We start from the raw sequence: 25,750 nt of genomic DNA on the forward strand, positions 1-25,750 counted from the left end.
TGACAGTCCCTCTTCCTGTAATGGTTTTTCTTGTCCAGATATTTCCGTTGTGCCAACCACCTCTGGCAGTATACTCTCCCAAACAGTCAGGTCGTCCTCGTCCTCATCTTCCCATCATGCCTCTACCTCAGAGCTTCATGACGCCCCCGGCCCTTCCACTAGCTGCCCCGGTCCGACCCACGACAGTCTGCATGCTCAGGGGACGATTGGCGTGAACCGCACAGCCACAGAAGGTAAGAAGAGATTTATTTATTTATCACTTTGCCACTATCTCTATTTATCACCTTGTGTCATATTGATCATTTGTTTGGAAGTTATGCAACCATTCTCCTCTGAAATTAAATACTCTGCTACTCTAGGTGTATCCAGAGTCAAATTTACACCAATGAGCAATGTGATGAAGTCAGGGGTCATAGGAATGAGGGTCTCTGGCAGTGTTTCAGCAGGTAGCACAATGGCTAGAGCAGGCGACAGCCCAACACCTGCCAGTCTTGGAAGTTTGGGTACATTTTGGGTTTAAAACCACAGCGGTAAAAGATTTAAGAGATGTATTTGTCTCATACATATACATTCTTCCATACATATATGCAGTGAAATCTCATGAAAGCAAAGTCATAACGAGGAATTTAAATATTTAATTTCTGTATTAGACTGAATATGTTCAATTAAATATTTTTGTAATGCATGTGGTATACTGTAAAGTTGGTAGCAATTCTCATTATGTATTTAATGTCAATATATTGATCGTATCGGGAGCCATCTCATCAACATCTCATTGAATACATATTGAGTATTTTCGTGACCCTTTGTATTAAAATCAAATTTAATCATGATATCCTGTCCAATACCCAATCCTGGTTGACGTGAGATGTTAAATGTTGTCTCCGCCTCTCCTCAGAAGATGGCGGGCGGAGTTTGTCGAGCGGGGCAGGAGAGAGTGGCGGCACGGCGATGCCCAGGCTGCCATCCTGCTGCCAGCAGCACTCGCCCTGCGGAGGCCCCTCCTCCGGCCACATGCCCCTCGGCCACACCCACTCCAGCTGCTTGCAGGCCTTGTCCTCCCAGCAGCCTGCCAGCTCCCAGCACGGCCACGGCACTGCTCACCACTTCCTCCATCACCTCCACCACCCGACACCGCAGGCCCCGCCTGCCTTGCCCTTCCCAGAGCCCAGCTGCCCCGTGGAGCGCCCCACGGCGCTGCCTGCACAGTGCGCCGGAGTCAGCAGCGGAGCGAGTAACGCTACGAGCCATTACCACGACCAGGTACCAGAGTTTCCTCAGCATCCCTGGGGTTTATTTCCATAGTGTCGATGGAGAAATCTACGAGAATATATGTAGAAATGTCTGCGTCGTTCCACTTTGGCCTTGTTACAACACATTATGTAATGACGCATAATTTTGTAATAACTTACCAATATTTAATTAATTGCACCTTTATTACTTGCTGCATTTTGTTTTTAACTTATTGAATGCAATATGTAAATGGTTTTGGCGCATTTTAGAATTACCCATTGCATGATGAGGTGGTTATTAGAAACAAGAACACATGATACTATATTTTGGTGGGTTATTACTTAATGAGTTGAATTATTACATATTCATCATAAAACGTTGTAACCCCTGCATTATGTAATAACCACATAAATGTGGTTAATAACTAGAAAATGTAGGTGTTACATAATAAAGGCGTACTGTATTACATTTGGGAACGTTATTACAAAATGCTGAGTTTTTACATAATTCATTGCCACTTGTTTCAGGTCAGTTTTCAAATTTCCTCTTTAGAGAGGCAATCAGTAGATTTATTTAAACGTATTTTTTAAATTTATAATTAGACCAGCAAGCAGCATATTAATATCTCTGTAAGCTGTAAAGGGTAAGAGATTAATTGCGTCAATTGCATCTGGCCATGACAAAGAACAGAGCTGTTAACCGTTTTATATTACAATGTTTTGTCATGCGACAAAGGCGCCTGCAGCAGTTTTAGCTGTACGCTGTTCTGTATTCAAGGTGATCAAAAGACGGACTAGAAAACTGAAGATCTCAATAAATATTCTTAAGTAAGATTCCGCGAACTAAACGTTGGCAGTGAATAATTCAGGCTGCGCTGATTGTGAGTTGAGGATTTTGTCTCTACATCAAAGTCTTGTCCATAAGGCAGATGATGTGCATTAAAATCGTTTGTTCGGTTGAGGCGGCACAGTGTCTCCAGGTCAAGTCCCGGCAACCTTGGTTGCTCCCCTTTGTCTCAGTGAAATGGCTCATCAATAATTTAAATGGACTTGGGGCAAGAATCCCAAAATGGTTCAGCAAGTATTAGTTTAGATTTTCGAGTCACTGGGTGAAATGCCCGTTGAAAGCAGCGGCTGTTTGATGACACACAGTCTAAATGAGGTGCGGAGGTCAGGTTTTTATGAAAAAATGAGCAGCATTCTTATAATGTGAAACATTACTAACCTTTCTCTTTCATAGTTGGAAAGTTCCTGCAGTTGTTGTTTTTTTTTTGTTGTTTTTTTTGTTTTTTTCATGGTTCTTGGCAGGTATCTTTATGGCTACATTTGGGGCATTAGTATAATTATCATTGATTAATAATGGTCTGATCAGAGGTCATGTTAACCCAGTTAAAAGGTGGTTTTGGCTGGTAGTTTGGAATGAAGTCCAGCAAAACAGCTCTGACCCGTGGAGGCATGGACTCCACAAGACCTCTGAAGGTGTCCTGTGGTATTTGGCACCAAGACGTTAACAGCAGATCCTTTAAGTCCTGGAAGTTGTGAGGTGGGTCCCCCATGGATCAGGGTTGTTGTTCCAGAACATCCCACATACCTCTTTTCCACCAACCCAAACCTAGTTCTGGTTCTAGCACCAGTTCGCAGTTTCTTCAACTCGCAAACCTTCTAAAAACCGGTTTGCTTTTCCAAGGAAAACACAGGCCCAAGATGTCTTTACGTCGCTCCATGTACGTCATTACCCATGTTAATGCATGCCCACATGTATGCGCTTATGCATCCACCATATGCATTTTATTATTAGGGGTCCAGCCTCAATTATAACCTGATTTCTATTATTTTCCTCTGAATTTTTGAGGCTAAAACTGGAACAGAACAACTGCAGAAGCTACAGACACGGTTGAGGTGTCGTTAGAACCAGGACGTCGCAAACACCTAGCGGTTCAATTTTCATCCATATCCATCCACATACGAAGAAATGAGTGAAAAAGCACTCAAATTGTTGACCCAAAGTAGCCGAATGTTTGGGCTTCACCGCCACGCCAACTTTCAAAAACTACTTGAACAAGATGAGTTTTAGAAAAGGACACTTTGTGACATCATCATCCAACGTAGTTTAAATGTGCAGGTTGTGGTTCTGAATTTCCATTCACGCTACGCGTGCCGTGGACTCCATCGCTCTGTAGTGGTTGGAGATTACAAACTAGGCGTATGTGTGTGGTTGTGTATTGTCTGACCTGTTCGATTGATATTTTATCTCTTTGGTGTTTTTGTAAATGAAGACATTGTATTCTGATATAACCCCATGTTAGACGCGGGGTTGTGGTCCTCCTTACTTTGCCGGATTTGCGAAAAAAACACTCCTCACCACGTCGAGCACACCCGACTGTGGGAATGAATGATGAGTTCATACATTCCATTTCATGGAAACGTAACCCATCGGAAATTCAAACCACAGAAAGGCGTCACCACTAAAATAACGTAACTTCGCTTCCCCTTGGTAAGCGTCATCATTGCCCCACACGCGACCAAACGTCAACTTCTGTCACAGATAGATAGGTAGGTAAGTGGGTAGATAGATAGATGGATAGACAGACTTAACACAACTAAAATGGACCCCGTGTATAACAACAAGGGCCCCAACCCGTAGGGATTTTTATTATCCTCTGAATTTTTGGGCTTGAAGTGGCCGGAACAGGCAAAAACTAAAGGTACGGACACGATAGAGGGGTCGTAAAAAAAAAACGGGACATTGCAGACTGTCGTGGTTCAAATTTCGTCCAAATCGATCCACATACGGAGCAGAAATTAGTGAAAAAAATATTAAATTATTTTCTCCTTCACCTACATGCCAATGTTCAAAAACTTAAGACAAATTTGACTCCTTGTGACATCATCATCCAATGTGATTATAATTTTACTTACCAATACTTACCAATTCCCTCTCCCAATTAATCCAGCCAATTAACTATCCATTTATGAAATGAAATCGCACAGTTTAGGATCCTTCTTATCCTAGGAATATGCACAAACATTACTGGTTTGTAAGAGTGGCATTTAACACTGTGAGGGATGGGCAACAGCCTTTTTATTTTGACATAAGCCGTTCTTGGTTCTAGCCCAGCAGCGAAGTGATGCCGCTCTGGAACCAGTTTTCCAGATCCACATCCGGTTCTTTTGCTGTCGTAACGCAACAGCCGGTTCGGAGCCAGCACTCCATCCCATAGTGCATCCTGGTGCCATCTCTTCCCCAGGGAAACACCGCACACGCACCAGGCCACCCACATGATGTAAAAGAAAATGTGATTCATCAGACCAGGCCACCGTCCTCCTTTGCTCCTGGTCCCCAGTTCGGATGCTCACATGCCCATTGTAGGCGCTTTCGGCGGTGGACAGGGGTCAACATAGACACTCTGACCGGTCTGGGCCTTCCCAGCCCCATACACAGCAAGCTGTGATGCACTGTGTGTTCTGACGCCTTTCTATCATAGCAGCATTAACTTTTTCAGCAGACGGGCTAGCCTTGGCTCCCCACGCGCATCAATGAGCCTTGGGCTCTCATGACCCTGTTGCCGGTACACCAGTTGTCCTTCCTTGGACCACTTTTGGTAGGTACTAACCACTGCATACCGAGAACACCCCACAAGACCTGCTGTTTTGGAGATGCTCTGAACCAGTCGTCTAGCCATCACAATTTGGCACATTGTTGCAGACCAAGTTGCTCAGATCCTTACGCTTGCAATTTTTTTCCGCTTCCATCACATCAACTTCAAGAACTGACTGTTCACTTGCTGCCTATCCCACCCCTTGACAGGTGCCATTGGAACAAGATGATCAATGTTATTCACTTCACCTGTCACTGGTTTTAATGTTGTGGCTGATCGGCGTAGACGAGAACTAAAAAATGTAAAATGATTCATGATAATAATTGAAAATACTTGAATTTCTGTGTCTGATAGTCCTGAGTGTCTAGTCCTGCCATGAATGTACAGTTCAGTTCAGAATTGTCTTATTTTATTTTTTTGTGGTACTGGACAAATATGTTTCTTGAATTGGATATCATTAATTCAAGCAATGGATGATTGCTTGAATTAATGATTGTTATTATCTACCTTGACCGTTGTGTACACAGTGTGTGGATCTACATTTAAATCATGAGGGATATATAACTATATTATATAACTATATTATATATTATATTATATAACTATATATTACTATTATTGATACTATATGTAGTATATTTATATTACGACACAAAGTTCAACACCAGATAAACAGCTTTCTACAGCATGAGCCGTGAGGTATTATAGTACACAACCAAAACAAAAGAATAAAGTCTTTAATTTCTTACATGCTTTAATTATAAAAATGTCGGCAAAAAGTAATTTAACACATTATGATTTATGTTTGTGGTTGACAGTTTCAAACGGTCTCTAACTGTACATTCTTGAAAGAGGAAGAATGTTCTTTGTTAACGGTGATCTGCCCCCCCACCCCAGCAGACTCTGCCCGTGGACCTGAGCAGCAGCAGCGTGCGGAGCAGTGGGAACACCGCTGCTGGTTTCCATGGCAGCACCTCGGCCTTTGACCCATGCTGCCCGGGCTCCACCTCGCGGCCCGCCGCTTACGCCTCCCAGGCCACGCCGGTGCCCAGCCAGGCTAGCGTGGCGGACTCGTTCAGCTCCTCCATGGTGGCTCCGCCCCCACCGCAGCCCCAGCTGTCCTCCTGCAGACACTACATGCACCCTTCCTGTGAGTACGACTCCAGCAGCTGTGGGAACTCGCTCCCTTTTTTTTTATACAATGTTATAACCACAAAATCATGCAGACAGCTGCACTCCTGAAACGCACTGCTGAGAATGATGACGAGAGGATGATGTTGTGGGATCTCGGCTGAGGAGAGGACCGGCCCAGAGCGCGGTATAAATGCAGTCAACTTATGTAGTGCTCTGGCTTGGCGCGATGATGCACCAAAGAAAGCTTGTAACAAGTTTTATTTTTTATTTATTTTTTCAAACCACAGACGGCTCCTTGGCGCGCTCCCTGCATCACCAGCCGCCCTCATCCTGTCCCCATTCCCACGGGAACCCCCCACCTCCTCCGCCGCCGCAGCCCCCTCCGCAGGGCGACTACGTCATCCCGCACCCTGTCCACCCTTTCCACGCGCCGCTGCCGTCCCACCCTGCAGGCCACGCCGTTCCCCCCACCCCGCCCCCGCCACTGCCCCCGCACCATCTCTCCGGGGCCAGCGCCCCGCTGGCCCAGCACCTCCCGGCGGAGCACCAGGCACTGCCGCACCACATGCCTGCGCTGGGCTCCTCATTGCAGCGGCTGCACCAGCGGCACCAGCACGAGCTGCTGCAGAGGATAGAGGTCCAGAGGCGCAGGATGATGCAGCACCCGACGTGAGTGCCCACGGCGCAGAGGTTTCTGTGACACACTGTGGATTCAAAGACATCGTCCCTCACGTTAACGACTCCCGTCTTTGTTACAGACGAGCACACGAGCGCCCTCCTCCGCACCCCCACAGAATGCACCCCAACTACGGCCACGGACACCACATCCACGTGCCGCAGACCATGTCGTCCCATCCCCGCCAGCCCGAGCAGAGGACCGCCTGGTCAGTGTCGGAAAAATCTAAATGTTTTCAGATTCACTGTTCAAACTCCGAAATTAGACAATGTTTCACAGGGCTTGGTTCCAATTCAATTATATTGTTTCAATGTCTGAATTGATTTGGAAAATTGTAATATTGATACCTCATAAATGATGTAGCCATTCTCTGCTTTAATTAAATGCCACCAAATGTCAAATAAATAAATATTTTTGTAATGCATGTCAGATGATACTGAAAATTTGGGAGCAGTAATGAAATAATAATAATAAGTATAATAACAAATAAAAAAATCGAACCGTGAGATCCTGGGAGAACACCCATTCCTGATGTGTGTGTGTCTGTGTGTGTTTGTGTTTCACACACAGGGAGCTCGGTATCGAGGCTGGCGTTACCGTGGCACCGTATGCTTCAGGGCACCTGCACCCCCACCTGCCCCACTACCACCCACCGCCCAGACTGCACCACTTCCCCATCCCCTTCATGGTGAGAGGAACACGGAGCATACATTAGCATACATGAGAAATGATCTGCAGTAGATTAATGATGATTGGCCCTTATTTTTAACATCAGTTATTTCTAGTGTGGCTTCGCGAGCCTCATGAATAATGCATTTGCAATTAATGGCTGCTCGTCACGCACATCAAGTGCCCACTCTGTGCTTATGGAAGCCGCCAGACAGACGATGCGCATGCGTTTCACAGTTGTTAATGTTTGCCAACTTCATCTGTGGCATCTCAGTTCTTTATCCAACTGCCCTGGGGTAAGGTGCACTTTGGGGAGAACCAGGTCACTGTTTGCATTTTATTTTTCTTTGTTTACGAATTAGAATCGTTTGAAACGTACATTCCACTGAACCTTTTCTAATATTGATTATTGTTGTAAAGTACAATGGTAGACAGAAATGGAGAACTAGGATCACTTTCTGCAGCAATTAACACAATTCATTATGTTGGTCACTTTACATTTTAAATATGAGATAAAGCTTATATATAGATATATACACTCATTGGCCACTTTATTAGGTACACCTGTTCAATTGCTTGTTAACACAAATAGCTAATCAGCCAATCACATGGCAGCAACTCATTGCATTTAGGCATGTAGACATGTTGAGGATGACTTGCTGAAGTTCAAACCGAGCATCAGAATGGGGAAGAAAGGGGATTTAAGTGACTTTGAACGTGTTTGAGTATTTCAGAAACTGCTGACCTACTGGGATTTTCACGCACAACCATCTCTAGGGTTTACAGAGAATGGTCCGAAAGAGAGAATATATCCAGTGAGCGGCAGTTGTGTGGACGAAAATGCCTGTTGATGTCAGAGGTCAGAGGAAAATGGGCAGACTGGTTTGAGACGATAGAAAGGCAACAGTAACTCAAATAACCACTCGTTACAACCAAGGTATGCAGAATACCATCTCTGAACGCACAACAAGTGGAACTTGAAGCGGATGGGCTACAGCAGCAGAAGACCACACCCGGTGCCACTCCTGTCAGCTAAGAACAGGAAACTGAGGCTACAATTCACACAAGCTCACCAAAAATGTACAATAGAAGATTGGAAAAACATTGCCTGGTCTGATGAGTCTCAATTTCAGCTGTGACATTCAGATGGTAGGGTCGGAATTTGGCATAAACAACATGAAAGCATGGATCCATCCAGCCTTGTATCAACGGTTCAGGCTGGTGGTGGTGGTGTACTGGTGTGGGGGATATTTTCTTGGCACACTTTGGGCCCCTTAGTATCAATTGAGCATGGTTTAAACACCACAGCATACCTGAGTATTGTTGCTGACCACAGTGTACCCATCTTCTGATGGCTACTTCCAGTAGGATAATGCACCATGTCACAAAGCTCAAATCATCTCAAACTGGTTTCTTGAACATGACAATGGGTTCACTGTACTCCAGTGGCCTCCACAGTCACCAGATCTCAATCCAAAAGAGCACCTTTGGGATGTGGTGGAACGGGAGATTCGCATCATGGATGTGCAGCCGACAAATCTGCAGCAACTGCGTGATGCTATCATGTCAATATGGACCAAAATCCCTGAGGAATGCTTCCAACATCTTGTTGAATTTATGCCACGAAGAGTTAAGGCACTTCTGAAGGCAAAAGGAGGTCCAACCTGGTACTAGCAAGGTCTACCTATTAAAGTGTGTGGCCAGTGTGTGTCTATGTATGTGTTTGTGTATGTATATGTGTGTGTGTGTGTATGTGTGTGTATATATATATATATATATATATATATATATATATATATATATATATATATATATATATATATATATATATATATATATATATATATATATATATATATATAATCAGCCACAACATTAAAACCAGTGACAGGTGAAGTGAATAACATTGCTCATCTCGTTCCAATGGCACCTGTCAAGGGGTGGGATATATTAGGCAGCAAATGAACAGTTACTTCTTGAAGTTGATGTGTTGTAAGCAGGAAAAATGGACAAGCCTAAGGATCTGAACCACTTTGATAAGGACTAAATTGTGAGAGCTAGACAACTGGGTCAGAACATCACCAAAACGGCAGGTCTTGTGGGGTGTTCCCAGTATGCAGTCGTACCTATCAAAAGTGGTCCAAGGAAGGACAACCGATGAACCGGCGACAGGGCCATGGCGCCCAAGGCGCATTAATGCGTAAGGGGAGCGAAGTCTAGCCCGTCTGGGCCCATCCCACAGAAGAGCTGCTGTAGCACAAATTGCTGAAAAAGTTAATGATGCTATGATAGAAAGACCGATCAGAGTGCCCGTGCTGACCCCAGTCCACCGCCAAAAAGCGCCTACAATTGGCGCAGGAGCGTCAGAACCGGACCATGGAGCAATGGAAGAAGGTGGCCTGGTCTGATGAATCATGTTTTCTTCTACATTAAGAAGATGGCGTGGTGCATGTGCGTCGTTTACCTGGGGAAGAGATGGCACCAGGATGCACTGTGGGAAGAAGGCAAGGCAGCGGAGGCCGTGTGATTTATGTGTTACTTTGATACATAGCACCTTCCTCAACATTGTTGCAGACCAAGTACATCCCTTCATGGCAACTCTATTCCCTGATGGGAGTGGCCTCTTCCAGCCGGATAATGTGCCCTGCCACACTGCAAAACTTGTTCAGGAAGGGTTTGAACATGACAAAGAGTTCAAGGTGTTGACCTGGCCTCCAAATTCCCTAGATCTCAATCCGACTGAGTATCTGTGGGATGCGCTGGAACGACAAGCCCCATCCATGTGGGCTGCACCTTGCAACCAGACTGGATCTGCTGCTTAAGTCTCACAGGACACCTTCAGAGGTCTCGTGAAGTCCATGCCTCGAGAGTCAGAGCTGTTGTAGCGACACAAGGGGGACCTAGACAATATTAGGCAGGTGGTTTTAATGTTGTGGGGGTTTTACACACACACACACACACACACACACACACACACACACACACACACACACACACACACACACACACACACACACACACACAGACTGTAGGCATAATGTAATTGAGTTGACCTGTCGTCCCTTGTAGCACACTGGCATATCTGAAGTGACCTACCCGCATATTCGGTACATCTCGTCTAGAATGACCGGCTTTGGAAGAACTTACGAGGTAAGGTTTGGTCTGGAGGCGTTTGCCTTTGTCCCGAAAACCAACAATTTTTTATCAATCCTGTCTCCTGGCTGAACGACAGTGGCAGCGCGGTTGGCTGGTTAATTTGGTGCCCTGGGCTCATGGTGGCTGCTGTTCTTTGCAGGATCTGCTGCATCTCGAGGAGAGATTGGGGACTGTGAACCGAGGGGCCTCTCAGGGAACCATAGAGAGGTGCACTTACCCACACAAGTATAAAAAGGTGAGGAAGCATCTGTGTATTTGTGTGTGTGTGTACGTGTGTGTGGCTAACAGTTAATAGAAAGCCTGTATGACCTGATGTTTTGAAGGGAAATGATTTTGATGCATGTCTGTAATTTATTCTTGGCCAGTCTACGATTCCTCTCGAGCCTGATGTGTTTCTTCCAGTATTTAGCAAACAGCCAAGTGTCCTTTTTTATCAAACGTTTTAAGATTTGAAGACCTTGTTAGGGAACGAGTACCGTAGAGCTGTCCAGATGTTTTCAAGTAAGCAACCTAACACCCTGCCGCCCAATACAGAAGGTGTTGGAGAAAGACATTGACGAACAGTTAACCCCTGAAGCATGGGCATCTATTGGAAAAAATATGCACGCAACCCCAGAATCGGTGAGAAATAAGTAAACAAATCAATTTGGAAACTTGTCTCTGCTCACGTGTACAGTAGATGTTAGTGCTAGTCTTGGCGCCAGGGAATTCGGCTTTAGAGCAACATGTACTGTTACCCAGGAGAGCAGACAGCTTAGAAAGTTGTTCTGTCGCCAGGACACGGTGGCCATTCTGTCCGTCCATAACATGAGTAATAACGTGCTTGTTTGTGATAGAATGTACAAGCTTTTTGTAGTAGTTCTCCTGTAACACATACTGTACTTTCATCCCAACACTGTGTACACGGTAAATGTTACTACTCTGTTGTAGAGAAGCCGTTTCATAGTATTTACACTTGATCATAATTGCTATTATTAACCTCCCCCCCCCACACACACACACACACACCCATACACACACATGCACGCACCCACACACACGCCACACACATAATTAATCTTCAGAGGCAGATTCATCTTCACCGAAATTAAAGTGTGTTGTTGTTTTTTTTTTTGTTGTCGTTTTCTCATAAACAGAGAAAGCTGCACGGTAAGCAGGACGAAGACGAGGGAGCGGATGAAGACACGGAGGAGAAATGCACCATCTGCCTGTCCATACTGGAGGAAGGGGAGGACGTCAGGTAGACGAGGGGTCTGCGGCACCGGGTTACGCGCTGGCCGAGAGCAGAGCCGCTCCGCTCTTTACTGTTATCTATTATTTATCGGCTCTGGAGCAAAGTGCAGGGGATGGGCGATGGGGAACCTGCCCCAGTGCCTCAAAAAAGACCGTTTGGGTTTCTGTCTGCCCCCTGCTGGTGCAAAAGGGAGGAGCAGCGTTGTGCTGACATTTCATCTTGAATTTTGTCACTTTTGGATTAAAGATGAACACGCTTGGCCCCAAACAATTTACGAGCGGCGTCATGGAATGTGGGAATTTAACCTCACAAAATACGTTTAAATTTCATTGAGAGTGAAGGGTGTTGATTTTTCTGCTTCTAATAAGATTGGCGCTTTTCAGATCATTCGGTAAAGGATGGTTCTCAGTAATATATTGATGTATCTTCCTGTGTTTTCCCTCCCAGACGCCTGCCGTGCATGCACCTCTTCCACCAGCTGTGTGTGGACCAGTGGCTCCTCACCAATAAGAAGTGTCCCATCTGCAGAGTGGACATTGAGGCACAGCTGTCTGCCGAGAGTTGATGCTCTTTTTCTTTTCTTTTTCTTTTCTTTTTTTTTTTTAAACCATTTTGTTGAAACTCTCTTTTCTTCTTGTTTTGTTATTCGTTTTGACCTTTTCTCTTCAATACTGCAGTCAACCAAAGATGGCATGAAAACCTGCGCAGCTCTGACAAGAAGAAAACAAAAAAAAAGAAAACAAAAAAAAAACAAAAAACATCTGATTCAGAAAAATAAATAAATATAAGAGGAAAAAAAAAAAATGGAAAAAACCATTGAGCCTAGAGTGCCAGCTGTCACATATTTACAAAGCTAGAATTCTTCATTAAGGATTTAAAGATTTTATTGTATTTATAAAGCTTTTATGTAGCTTTTGATTGTTTCCTCAAGTGTCATGGTTTTGTTTTTGTTTTTTCGTTTCATGCGTGTCCCCTCGCGACGCGTTTCTTTGCACATAACGCGGGCTCGGCGCAGCCCGGCGACTCGCAGGTGAGGATGGCTGCTCTGGTAAAGAAGCATTTCTCTCAACCTAATGCCTTGCTTTACTGGGATAGAATGTCAGCCTCCAGTTTTAAAACGTTGCAGGATTCATTTTTACCAATCACCGTATTGATTCGTTTGTTTCTAGAAGATGTTGGATTGTTTGTGAAAGATGTTTTTTTTTTTTTTTTTTTTTTTGTATGTTTCCCCCCTCCCCCACCTCTTTTCCCCCCTTCTATAAAGTAAATAAAGAACATTCCTAATTAGGGAAATATCATGTTTAAAAGATCAGCTGCTGTTTTAGTGCACACCCAGTATTTTTACAGTAGAAGATGTTCACTTCACTCTCAGAATATGCACATGCCCCTCCCGCACCGCCGCCATTTAGACAAACACCGTGAACTAAGACATCTAATGTATTTTAGAGAAAAAGAAAAATGAATGTCACACCTCGTCTCCTGACTGTTCTTTTTCAAATGGAATGATTGTGAAAGTATGTGGTGGATTTGACTCTGGGTTTTTTTTTTGTTTTTTTTTTTTGTTTTTTTTTTTATCCGGGGGTCCGAGTTTGGAGGATGGATTCCCTGCTAACCGAGTATGAACCTGGGATAACCTTACCACTTTGGGAGTGAGAGTGGCGTTGGCTTTAATCTTGCTTTTTAATTCAATTCCTGTTTGTTTGTTTGTTTATCTGTTTGTTTAGGGGGGGGGGGGACACAGCACAATAGCAGATGATTTGCTGTTCATCCTTTCAGTCCAGATCAGCATTATATCCATGCCCTCTCTTTTTGTCTCTGTTCGTAGTTCTGCAGCACGCTCTGTTTTTCGCTGCTGGGGGGAAAAGATAACACTAATATAATTCTTGACTAACTCACTTGCATATACTTGCACAAGAGAGAAAAACATAGGAGTGCAGAAGTGAATATGACAGTGCGCTGAGGCCATGTATTTCCACTCTGGATGAATATTAATAAAGAGAACTAACGTTTTGAATGGAGTGTTGGAATGCAGTACTTTGCAGCAGGTATTCGTGCATTCGATGACCTAATGGCACCAGGATCATATTCTGTGGGGTTTATATTAGTTTAAAAAAATAATATTAATAAACTTGGATAACTTGACTCTGGTCCTTGGCGTGGTTTTTTGAAAAGCCTTCAGTTCAATTTGGGTGTCTAGCGTTGAATAAAATATTCTTGTCGTTGGCATTAATATGCATGACCATATTTTATCAACATATGCGCTAACTGTTTAAAAACCTCTGCCCTCATTAAATGTAATTATGCAGTTAAGCATAGTGCAGTGAATGGTAAGAACATGCCATCAGAATGATGATCATGCCAGAATTTGTAAGATTTATCTTGAGGATTGCAGAGCACGGTCAACAAGAAGCTGTGCAGTCTCAGACCCAAAGTTGGGTACTCACCTGGTATTCTCAACATTTCTTTTTTTCTGCATTCTAGTCTACTTGAATGTGTTTTGGTTTTGGAATTTTTACATGAAATACTTAAACTCAAAGACTTTTGAGTTATGAAAAAGTTCCCACTGTATAAAATTCCCATTAAACCCCATTCCAATGAAGTTTGGCCGGTGTCAAATGTAAATAAAAACTGAATACAATGATTTGCAAATCCCTTTCAACCTATATTCAATTGAATACACTACAAAGACAAGATATTTAATGTTCAAAATGATCAACTTTGTTTTTTTGCAAATATTCACTTATTTAGAATTTGATGCCTGCAACGCGTTCCAAAAAAGCTGGGACGGGCACTCAATAAGCGTTTGGGAACTGAGGACACCGATTGTTGAAGCTTCGTAGGTGGAGTTCTATCCCATTCTTGCGTAATGTACGACTTGAGTTGCTCAACAGTCCGGGGTCTCCGTTGTCGTATTTTGCGCTTCATAATGCGCCACACATTTTCAACGGGAGACAGGTCTGGGCTGCAGGCAGGCCAGTCTAGGACACGTACTCTTACGACGAAGCCACGCTCTTGTAACACATGCAGAATGTGGCTTGGTGTTGTCTTGCTGAAACGAGCAGGGACGTCCCTGAAAAAGACGTCGCTTGGAAGGCAGCATATGTTGCTCCAACACCTGTATGTACCTTTCAGCGTTAATGGTGCCTTCACGGATGTGCAAGCTACCCATGCCATCACAAATGCTGGCTTTTGAACTTTGCGCTGGTAACAACCTGGATGGTCCTTTTCCTCTTTGGCCCGGAGGACACGACGTCCATGATTTCCAAAAACAATTTGAAATGTGGACTCGTCAGACCACAGCACACTTTTCCCACTTCGCGTCAGTCCATCTCAGATGAGCTCGGGCCCAGAGAAGCTGACGGCGTTTCTGGATGGCTCTCGCTTTGCATGGTAGAGTTTTAACTTGCACTTGTAGATGTAGCGACGAACTGTGTCAACTGACAATGGTTATCTGAAGTGTTCCTGAGCCCACGTGGTAATATCCTTTACAGAATGATGTCGGATTTTAATGCAGTGCCGCCTGAAGGATCGAAGGTCACGGGCATTCAATGTTGGCTTTCGGCCTTGCCGCTTACGTGCAGAGATTTCTCCTAATTCTCGGAATCTTTTGATGATATTATGGACTCTCGATGATGAAATCCCTAAATTTCTTGCAATTGTATGTTGAGAAACGACTGAGCCTTTCGGGGGATGCTCCTTTTATACCCCAGTCATGACACTCACCTGTTTCCAATTAACATGTTCACCTGTGGGACGTTCCAAACAGGTGTTTTTTGAGCATTCCTCAACTTTCCAACACTTTCCCAGCTTTTTTGAAACGTGTTGTGGGCATCAAATTTCAAAATTAGCAAATATTTGCAAAAAAAACTGAAGTTGATCAGTTTGAACATTAAATATCTTGTCTTTGTAGTGTATTCAATTGAATATAGGTTGAAAAGGATTTGCAAGTCAATGTATTCTGTTTTTATTTACGTTGTACGCAACATCCCAACTTCATTGGAATTGGGGTTTGTAATATACTGTATATATGGCGCACACACACACGATACACTGTAGGCGTAATGTAATTGAGTTGACCTGTCGTCCCTTGTAGCACACTGGCATATCTGAAGTGACCTACCCGCATATTCGGTACATCTCGTCTAGAATGACCGGCTTTGGAAGAACTTACGAGGTAAGGTTTGGTCTGGAGGCGTTTGCCTTTGTCCCGAAAACAAACAATTTTTTATCAATCCTGTCTCCTGGCTGAACGACAGTGGCAGCGCGGTTGGCTGGTTAATTTGGTGCCCTGGGCTCATGGTGGCTGCTGTTCTTTGCAGGATCTGCTGCATCTCGAGGAGAGATTGGGGACTGTGAACTTATTTTTATCCATCTTATTATTCACCTTTTAATATCCCAAATTACAAATTTCACTCTTAGAATTTGTCCCCTCTATACCCACTACTACTATAGTTTGTAGACTCACTAATAGTGACATTCTTGTTGAAAAACAAAAAAAAGCCTGATAAACATTTCCCCAACAGCTGATCATGGTCCTAGAAAGATAAAGTAAATAAAGCCTTTAAAACAGAACCCGAAGAGGTCGAGGCAAATGGCAGAGTTAAAAAAAAAAAAAAAAAAAAAAAAGTGCTCCAGACAGATGAGCTCTGGGAATTGACCTTTGAGCCTGTCTGTGTTATCATCAAATTGAATAAAACATCATGAAATGGAGGAACCTTCCTGTAACACTCAACTTCCATACAACACAGCCCTTTTATTTTGATTGGTCACTTGTTCCACCAATTGAGCTTGAATTCCAGCAGAGGGGGCGGGGGGGACATTTGAGGATGAACAAGAGGCACACGTACACATCAGTTAAATACACAACATGACATGCTTTATTTAAATCATCTGGTAGTTTTCATATTGCACGAGGATGCGTTCACACATCCAGGATCAAACCATCTTGTTGATAACGCTGCAGTTTCCATGACCAAAGCATTACGTGGTTATTCGTTTTTCCTCTTCTTTTTTTGTTTTTTTTTCTTTTCTTTTTTTAAATTTTGGATTGACAAAGGAATGTGTAAGTAATGCAGAGGCAGTGCAAAGGATGTACAGACCTGCAAAGACTGAAGCGAAAAGCAAAAAGGAAATTCTCTGCACTAGTCATGGAAATAACAAGAAAACAAAAAAACAAGTGTCAAAGGCCTCATTTTCTTTTTACCTGAAATGAATTTGAGCTTTGATCAAAACGAAAAAATCCGTTCACCCTCGTCTGTGACGACCCCGGGCTGTGCATCCGTAACTCCACCTAAAAGATAAAGTTACCTATTCCCCCCCACATCAGGTGTCAAATGAAAACACAACACAAAAGTCCTGCAGAAGGTGAAAATACACTATAAAATTAAATTAAAATGAACATATTCCTACATATCAGCAGATATACATACATGGATCTAAAATGCCTGTAGAATATTTTTCATGTAAACAAATTGATTCTCTTCATTGACTAAGCTCGCTGTTTTGTTTTTTTTGGCATCTTTTTTCCATAAATGTCTCCTTCATAAATGTGATTTACCGGATGTGAGTGTTTGTGTCTGCAGGTAGTACCTATCCCAATAAAGTGCTATTAAACCACAGACGAGGTGCTCAGAATACAGAATATGTGGCGTTTACAACGGAATGTGTTCAATACAACAATATAACATGGAAAATATGAAAGGGATCGTTCTGCTGATTCATTATTTGGGTAAAAAAGGAAAAAAAAAGAAATATTCCCACGTCCAACTGCATCTGTTCAACAGACACAACCATTCACTTATTATGTACTTCTTCGCAATTCAGTTTATAAAATGTGTAATTATTGTTTTCAAAAGTCAAAACCTCATCTGTGCCATGTCTATAGATATAGCAACTGAAGAATTAAAAACACCAAGACTGCTAAACCCTTGACCATCGCTTTTGAATGATGTCGTCGAAGCTTCCGCAAAAAAATGAAAAGAAAAGAAAAAAAAAGAAAAAAAATCACATAAAAACTATAAAATCACAGCCTGGTCCCACAGATTATGTATACTTCATTTCAACGCCTCAAAAAAAGAAAAAAACATTTGAGCTCAAAAACCTCAGCAAAGGGAAGTGAAGATGGCAGTGAGGTGGATGGGGGGGAGGAGGAGGAGGAGGAGGAGGAGGAGGAGGAGGAGGAGGAGGAAGGAAGGGGGGAGGGGGGTTGTAAAAAGCTATAAATACAAATAAATCAAATAAATAGTTCATGTTTTGTTCAGTTCTCGTCGGGACTCCGGAGCAACACGGTCCCTGTAGTAACAGTCTCCTCGTCCTTTAAAAAAAAAGCAAAAGCCCCAAAGTCTGCTCTAGTGGGGGCCACCCCCGCACCGCCCCCGCCCCCCGGAAAAGTTACATTCGCCGCCGACCGCAAGGTGGCGCTGGAGAGCGGGTGTCGCGAGAGGATCCCCCCCATGGGAACTCTCACTATGTTCTCTCCATCTCTCTCTCTCTCTCTCTCTCTCAATCTCTCTCTCTCTCTCCCTCTCTTTTTGGTCGACCGTCCGCCCCTCTGAGTGGGCCGGGTGGAGAAGCACGTCGTCCTCCCGCGGCGCTCAGATCTTGCTGACGTAGTTGTTGGGGAACAGACCCTGCTTTCCCCGAAGTCTCCCCGTCCACCACCCGGAGGCATCTAGTCAGAAGGGAAAAAAAAAAAAAAGGGACGGAATTAGAGGTCACGCTGCACGATGAGACGGATTTAACGAATAGGGGTAGGGCAGAATGTCCTCCGTCGTGAATACAATGTCAACAAGGCGGATGATGGTGTTGGTGCTGTGGTGTTCATGGTGTTCACGTCACTCTTGCTTCTCACCCTCTTTAATAATTTCGATGACGTCGTCGGCGTTGAAGCTGAGCTCGTCCGTGTCCTGGGCGTCGTAGGCGTACAGCGCTCTGCACTGGGGGACCTGAGGTTTGGGTTTGGGCGCGGGCTTGGGGCGCCCGCCGCCGGGCGGTGGCCGGCTGGCCGACGGTCTGTGGGCCCTGAGAGAATCACAGGACAGGATGCCAGGGTCACATTTATCACCAGCGGTGAGTCACATCTCGACTGACAATAAAGGTCGCAGCGTGTTTATAGCGTTTTACTTTAAGAAAGACTGTGTTTACATGACGCTCCATTTCAAATGAAGAGGGCGGCTTAAAAAGCGACCACCAGATGGCGGCAGAGAGAATAAACTCATGTACCTTCATTCTCTTCCAAGGAGTATTAGTGTTGCCATTACAAGGTGAGTGCTCTACTCTATCAACGGATCCCACCGCGCAGCTCCAATGAAGCGTGTTCAAAACTTGTTTTTTTTATACATTTTTTACAATATTTTAAAATCACATCAGTTTTACACAGCGAGCTTATAGAGGAAATCGAACACAGATTAGAGGATAAACCAAATCCAAAGAGCTTGTGCTTGTATTAAAGTCTGCGTTTACATCCCAGCGGTGTCAGACATTCGCAAAGCAATCAAGTCACGAAACTCCTCGTCAATTTAATCATCGACCAAAAAAACAGAAACAAAACACAACAAAAAAATGGATGTGAATTTTTTGAATAATAAGGAGTGTAGAACAAATGGAGTACAGTGTGTGTACAGCATACAGCACACAGAAAGTTAAACAAAGTATAAATGATGGAGTCATTAGGGTCACGAGTCAGAAGTGAAAATGCCAAGTAACTTGTCAAGAAAAGAGTAACTTGTCAATAAAAAAGTAACTTGTCAATAAAAAAAGTAACTTGTCAAAAAAAAAAAAAGTAATTTGTCAATAAAAAAGTAACTGAAGTAATTAGTCCAATGACCTTGTGGTTTCAGCTCTAACTGTTAGAACTAGAAGCCAAGAGGAGAAACCACAGCAGTGTCACGGCATTGAGAGCTTCACTAGAAACGAGCCACCACCCCAAACGCTGAGAACACTCAAACTCACATTCCTCCATTGGAAGCTGCCCGTCTGTCTCCATTACTACAAAGGAATAAATTAGCCAAATTATAGAAAAGCATCTCTTCATGTGCGGGCTGTCTGCGCTTCCTGTAAATACTGTTGTGCAAGTAAAGTGAGGAGCAAAACCACATCATCACAAACAGAACCTCACTTACTAAACTATATGAAATACTATATACACACACACACACACACACACACACACAAACGGTTTAAACACTTTTGCCAAAATAGAATTATTTTGGAATAGCACATTATTTGTGAGTATGTTTATATGAAACTATTTGCATATGCACACATGTAAATAGCCCTCTAATAACTACACAGCTGTATGTAATGTCACCTTTTAAATACTTAAGTTAAGCCTGGATATAGTTAAAAAATGGACACCAGAACTATATTTTCAAACTGATTACACCACTTTTTTCAATTAATTTAACTGATAATAGGGAGTCATATACTTCTTCATAATAAAAATGTCTGCCTAACTTAAAGAAAAACGAATAAAAAATTATTTGGACAAAACAATAAAAAATACAAATATACTCTTACTGTGCCAACCTTATGTTTTGTGTCTGGACTCACTAATGGTGAAAGAATAATATCTAAGATACTAAAAGTGATGTTATTCACTTTACATTGACCCAGCTCAATCCTGATACACCAACTAAAATCAGCACCTGTTCAATATAACAACAGCTATTATAAAAGTACACAATTCCTGAGTAGTTAAACCTCAAATGTACTCTTAAAAATGGCGTCCCCACACCGATTAATAACCCTGGAGTGACTAAACCTCTGCCTGGTGCTGGTGTGTCTGGTGCTGCTCACCCTGCGGCCCCCTGCTCCGGGACCCGTAGGCAGTCGAGGTTGGGCTGCGGCCGGCTGCCTCCGCGCTCCTTCAGCGGGCCCATGTTGTTGGGCAGGAAGGGCCGCGTCCCGTTCCCTGAGGACAGAGCGCGCTGGTTGGAGTGGTTGGAGTGCTGCGACGAGTTCCTGTGGTTGGCGACGTGGTTGGTGTTCTTCAGGCCTCCGTTCTGGTGAGCGACTGCGGGAGGAAGGAATTCACGTGAGCTGAAGGTTTATCCACGACGCATTGGGAGTCCCAATGATCGAAAAATAAGGTTTTGGTGAAAAAAATATGTCACGAAAATATTCAAATTGTCAAATCCTGTAAATGAGAGAATAGTGAAATCTGGATTTGAACCTGGAGGTCCGGGCGCAGCCCGTGATGGGATGTTCTGGTGGGTCCTGGACACACTGGAGCGGCTCTGAGTGAAGCGCTTCTTGGTGGGACCTGAGAGCGGTATACAGTATTAACGCATATACACAATAACACAATAACACATTTCATAAATAAAACGTACCAAAATAAAAATAACAAACATGAAAAAAAATGTATGCATAAAAGCAGAAAGCCATCACATGTGTGTCTTTATGGTCATGGCTTCCGGAGGTCCCTGATACTCACGGGTGTTTTTGGGGAGCCCGGGGCCAATGCTGACCTGCAGTGTCTTGCTGGAGGGCTTCAGCAGCGCCGCGTCACCCTGGCCCTGTGAGAACATCACCTGGCGGGATCCGCCGGCGCTCAGGAAGCCCCAGTTCTCCTTCTTCAGCTTCAGCTCCAGCCTGACACACGGCAGAGACACCAGAAAAACAAACAAACATTGGATCGGGGCCATGGATCCACTCAAAAAAGTTGCTTTCATTTGTTAAACCTCCAGTTAACTCAAAATCTACACCTCAGTCTCTCATTTATATATTGAGAAAAAAAATTCATTGGTTTAAGAAACTGAAGAAATTTTATTAATCCAATGATTACATTACATTCAGTGTATGGAGGTTAGCTGAGCTACTTCCTTGTCATTTCAAATAGATTTGCTAAATAATAATAATAATAATAATAATAATAACAACACAAACAACACAATGATAACAAATATTACATTTCACTGCATATATGTATGAAAGTATGTATATGTATGTGACAAATAAAAATCTTGAATCTTGAATCTTGAACACTTAACATACCATTTGACATCGACCAACAGTTTGCAAAGCTTGAAGCAATTCTATTTCGTAATTGATTATGTAATTAACTAATTATTTTTTTATTATTGATAAAAACATCATAATGTGTATATATCATGACATCATAATATCATGTGTTTATGCTTGATATCAGAATTGGGCTTTATTGGCCAAGTAATCTTACACATACAAGGAATATGACAAAACATACAGTAAAATGTAAAAATTGAAGTACGTAAATATATCTGCATCATTACTCACGTATTACTAAACTTGAGCGGCAGCTTCCTCTGGGTTTTCTCCTCGAACCTCCGAGCCAGCAGGCTGATGAACTCCGTCTTGAAGATGCACTCCAGCAGGCTGTCGTACTCCTGCTCGTGCAGGATCATCAGGTCGTCCTGCAACGTGCTGAGAGACGAAACGAAACCATCGGCGTCCAATCTCAAAAATCTCGTCACGGAGACGTACACGTTCACAGACTGAATAGACTCAACCGCGGGGGGTGGGGATATGGCACATTCCTTATTGTAGTGTGTTGGAAAACTCAAAGGGCACGTCTGAAAGTGCTTTGACATTTCGGTACAAGCCATGCAGCGCTCTGTTATCATGAGAGGACAGTGTTTGTAACACACACACACACACACACACACACACACACACACACACACACACACACACACACACACACACACACACACACACACACACACACACACACACACACACACACACACACACACACACACTTTGTTCCTCCCGATGAAGTGGAGATCTCTGATGAGCTTTTTACAGCCCCTGCTTTCACTTTCTGGGCCACCTGGTTCATATTACCGCCCCCCACCCCCCCCCCCCACCCCGCACCCCACCCTTTCATTGACTCTAAAAATCCACATGACCCGAACCAAATGTTCCACAATCGGACCTCTTTACAAAAGAGGGCCTTATAGTGCAACCGAAAAAGCCCGGCAAACTCAGGCATGTTTATTGGGTAGGTAATGAATATAAACATCCATCCGTACGTATGTAAAATCAAATACCGGACACTGATACTGAGATGGTTGAGACCCTCTCTGTGCTATGAGTTTAACCCAATTGTGCAATGGATATCCAGAACAAATACTGAATTTACAAAGGAATAAATGTAGGTATAAGGGCCTTGGTATGTAGCACATGTTTTTAATACTCTCATGTGACTTTTAGAGGAACATGGGGATTTGTGTGATTGAAACTCCAGACTGCTGATTTGAAGCAGCTCTCGTTTCGTCTATAGTCTTACACGCGGGGCCCCTGCGCAGCGATGTGACTGCAGCGTGCGCGACGCTTCTTGTACGGCATCTTGTTTTGTTTCGTATTCGGGAACGGCTCAACGAGTGAAGTGTTAAAGAGTGCGGAGGGTTATTGTTTTTCCGTATCAGCACATATCCCAATTACAGTGAATCCCGCAAAACCAGACACTCGCTTCAAAAGCCAAGGCGCAAACATGTGTTGTACATGTCTAGATGCAGTCGAGCGTTGACGTAAAATTAAAGGAAGATTCGAAACCGGAGAAAAATAGATCATTTAACCGAGAAAAGTGAAACGGGTTTGAAACCCGGGAGACTCTGCCTCCCTGCTGCGAGGGAGGAGCGGGTTGCGTTTCATTGACGTTCATAAATCCCCTTGAAGTATATGGTAACATTTGGGAAAGTTATTATGAACCGCAGCGTTTCATCAGTGTGCAACTGTTTTGTTTTTTTTCTCGAGGGCTGGATAATAAGAGCATTAGGAGGGGTTATGAACAGGATGAACTGCTTTGATGACTGCCGTTGCTCGGAAATTAGTTGAAAGGAAGGATGCTTCCACGTCGCGCTACAGCCTCTCTCACACGATGGAGGCAAAAGCCTTCGGAGCTTCGCAAGGTCGGGTGTGAGGTGAAAAGGGGGGTTGAGAAGGACCCGGTGGGGGGGTGGGGGTCAGAGGTCAGAGCCGAGGGGTTCACGGCTCGGCAGCTTGCCGTTGCAAGACAACGACAGGGGAGGGCGCTTCCGGTAACCGTCACCTGGGGCCGATGGAGCCGTGCAGCTTTCACCAGGGTTCACACTCAAAATCAACTTTTCTAGCATTTTGACCGATGTGGATAAAAAAAACCCCACGGTGTCAAAGTCTGGAATTTTATTGGAGAAGGCACACATTTAAAATGGTCCTCCGCACGCCCGGAAGTTGAGCGGCTGTTTTTCCGCCACGTCGACGTGGTCACGTCAAGTGAAAACAACGAGAGCGTCCAAAGTGGGAAGACTTTTGCCACCGTATTGTGAACTTATTGTGGCTTCAGGTTTGGTGAAACAGACGACCTCTAGGTGGTGCTAGAAGCGGTCGTCTTCATAAAATCCTATCTTTGGCATTCTTTCATATGTAATTTTATATTGACCAATATATTATATATATTATATTAAATTATATATATAACCAAACAATTTTAAATCACCCATGGAGAGATAATTAACGTAATCACATTTTCAACCTTTTACATTGTTGCCAAGTGGTATGGAGGTATGTCAGCGTCCTGTTCCAGGATAAAACTAAACTTTAAACTGCTCTGACATAAACACTGCAACACTATTCTGCTCCAGCTTTATAGATGACATGTTCTTTTGACATTTCACACAACCGAAACCAGGTTTTACCACTCATTCAAAAGGATCCGTTAAAGGCACATTTGCAAGGCCCCGTGTAAACCCTGAGAGGAAAGGGTTTGCGCTCACCTCAGAGACACGGCCAGGATCTTCTCCACCTCGATCCTTCGCTTTAGCACCTCCGTCACCTGCCCTTTCTCTGGACCCTGCTTCACCTTCTCTCTTCCAATCAGGTACACGCACTTTGGAGTCAGGATCATGTCCCTCTTAATACCCTAGACGCAGCAGAAAAACACTTCAGTTTTGCATTTCGACACAAAACAATCATGAAATCATTTTTTAAATTAGGAACTAAATAGGTTGGTATCTAAATCCCTCCTACCTTGAAACGGCGGTCATATTTTGTGACCTTGTCGGCGAAGTCGATCTTCTCCCTCTTGGCCAGGAACTGTCTGAGCTCTGGCCTGTCGTCCATGCCCAGATAGTCCCCCACGAAGTTCCTGTTGAGGCTGTGCCTCCGTCGCTCCTTCCGGTTCAACAGCAGGTCAGAGGCTGGGGAGACCCGTACACCCAGTTATACGTACAAAGCCAGCGTGGGAACGTACAGTAAAACAAAGCCCCAGAGGCGAGAAGCTATGAAATCGAATCCACTTTACCTTCTTCCCTCATCTGGACGTACTTCTTGCGGGCCACATATTTCCTCCAGGCCTTCTGGATCGCCCTGGCGTAGCCGTCAAACTTGCGTTCCCGTGTCTCTTCCAATAGAAAGAGCTGTGGAGACGCACAGCGCAGCATTTCAGGCATACCTCGGTGTTCAGCCGTACAGAGACACACCCGGTGCAACAACGAGGACAACAACAACAAGGACGACTGCACATACAATGTACACATCTGAACCCTGTTTATTGTGCAAGTGATGGTGGTGCAACGGATCACAAAAGTCCTGGTTCGGATCGTATTTTGAGTCACGGATATGTTCCGTTTTTGAGTCGCGGATCGGATCATTTTTTGGATGAGCAAAAAAATATAAATGAAAATAAATAAAAAAGGGAGACATAACTTTGCTTTCCATTTATTCTGTAAAACGCTGAACGTAAGGAACTTTTGCCCGTACACTTAAATGACAACAACATTTAAGATGTCGATTGTTTAAATAAAATGTAAAAATGTGATTAGATCTACACCCAGTAACTGAATTCAATTCCAATAAGAAACCACTATCATGTTCAATTTCTCACATTTTTAACAACCTACATGTCATGAAAATCAGCTCAGAATTAAGGAAGTTATTTTGTAGAGAAGTCCACAATCCTCAATACACATTGTATTTGTTTACTCGCGGATCTTGACCGCTCCAAGATGGCGGACGAGCAGACGCATAGCGGCAACATATGGCAGCTCATTCAACACATGTCGTAAAGTAGCATCAACACAGCGCAAAC

General features: G+C 43.7%; 2 protein-coding genes across 3 annotated transcripts in view; one reads left to right on the forward strand and one right to left on the reverse strand.

Annotated features, from left to right (window-relative positions):
- Positions 1 to 13,842, forward strand: part of rnf111 (ring finger protein 111) — a 33,462-nt gene extending 19,620 nt beyond the window's left edge. The window contains exons 5-15 of the mRNA XM_079997843.1: positions 39 to 233; positions 899 to 1,263; positions 5,729 to 5,981; positions 6,253 to 6,634; positions 6,724 to 6,849; positions 7,212 to 7,329; positions 10,380 to 10,460; positions 10,606 to 10,701; positions 11,001 to 11,087; positions 11,603 to 11,706; positions 12,148 to 13,842. Of these exons, the coding sequence (XP_079853969.1) occupies positions 39 to 233; positions 899 to 1,263; positions 5,729 to 5,981; positions 6,253 to 6,634; positions 6,724 to 6,849; positions 7,212 to 7,329; positions 10,380 to 10,460; positions 10,606 to 10,701; positions 11,001 to 11,087; positions 11,603 to 11,706; positions 12,148 to 12,265 (1,925 nt within the window). The 3' untranslated portion in view covers positions 12,266 to 13,842. The remainder of the gene's footprint in view (positions 1 to 38; positions 234 to 898; positions 1,264 to 5,728; positions 5,982 to 6,252; positions 6,635 to 6,723; positions 6,850 to 7,211; positions 7,330 to 10,379; positions 10,461 to 10,605; positions 10,702 to 11,000; positions 11,088 to 11,602; positions 11,707 to 12,147) is intronic.
- A 2,712-nt stretch (positions 13,843 to 16,554) lies between these two features.
- myo1ea (myosin IEa) overlaps positions 16,555 to 25,750 on the reverse strand; it is a 42,625-nt gene continuing 33,429 nt past the window's right edge. The window contains exons 20-29 of one of the 2 annotated variants that reach the window (XM_079997575.1): positions 24,965 to 25,079; positions 24,691 to 24,860; positions 24,438 to 24,583; positions 21,958 to 22,104; positions 21,137 to 21,294; positions 20,873 to 20,962; positions 20,497 to 20,713; positions 19,651 to 19,686; positions 18,551 to 18,720; positions 16,555 to 18,370 (exon numbers count right to left, since the gene is read on the reverse strand). In XM_079997575.1, the coding sequence (XP_079853701.1) occupies positions 18,294 to 18,370; positions 18,551 to 18,720; positions 19,651 to 19,686; positions 20,497 to 20,713; positions 20,873 to 20,962; positions 21,137 to 21,294; positions 21,958 to 22,104; positions 24,438 to 24,583; positions 24,691 to 24,860; positions 24,965 to 25,079 (1,326 nt within the window). In that variant the 3' untranslated portion in view covers positions 16,555 to 18,293. The remainder of the gene's footprint in view (positions 18,371 to 18,550; positions 18,721 to 19,650; positions 19,687 to 20,496; positions 20,714 to 20,872; positions 20,963 to 21,136; positions 21,295 to 21,957; positions 22,105 to 24,437; positions 24,584 to 24,690; positions 24,861 to 24,964; positions 25,080 to 25,750) is intronic. The other variant, XM_079997576.1, reaches the window with a different exon arrangement.

The sequence above is a fragment of the Zeus faber genome, assembly GCF_960531495.2.
Source record: "Zeus faber genome assembly, chromosome: 3".
In the NCBI taxonomy this organism is placed as follows: domain Eukaryota; kingdom Metazoa; phylum Chordata; class Actinopteri; order Zeiformes; family Zeidae; genus Zeus; species Zeus faber.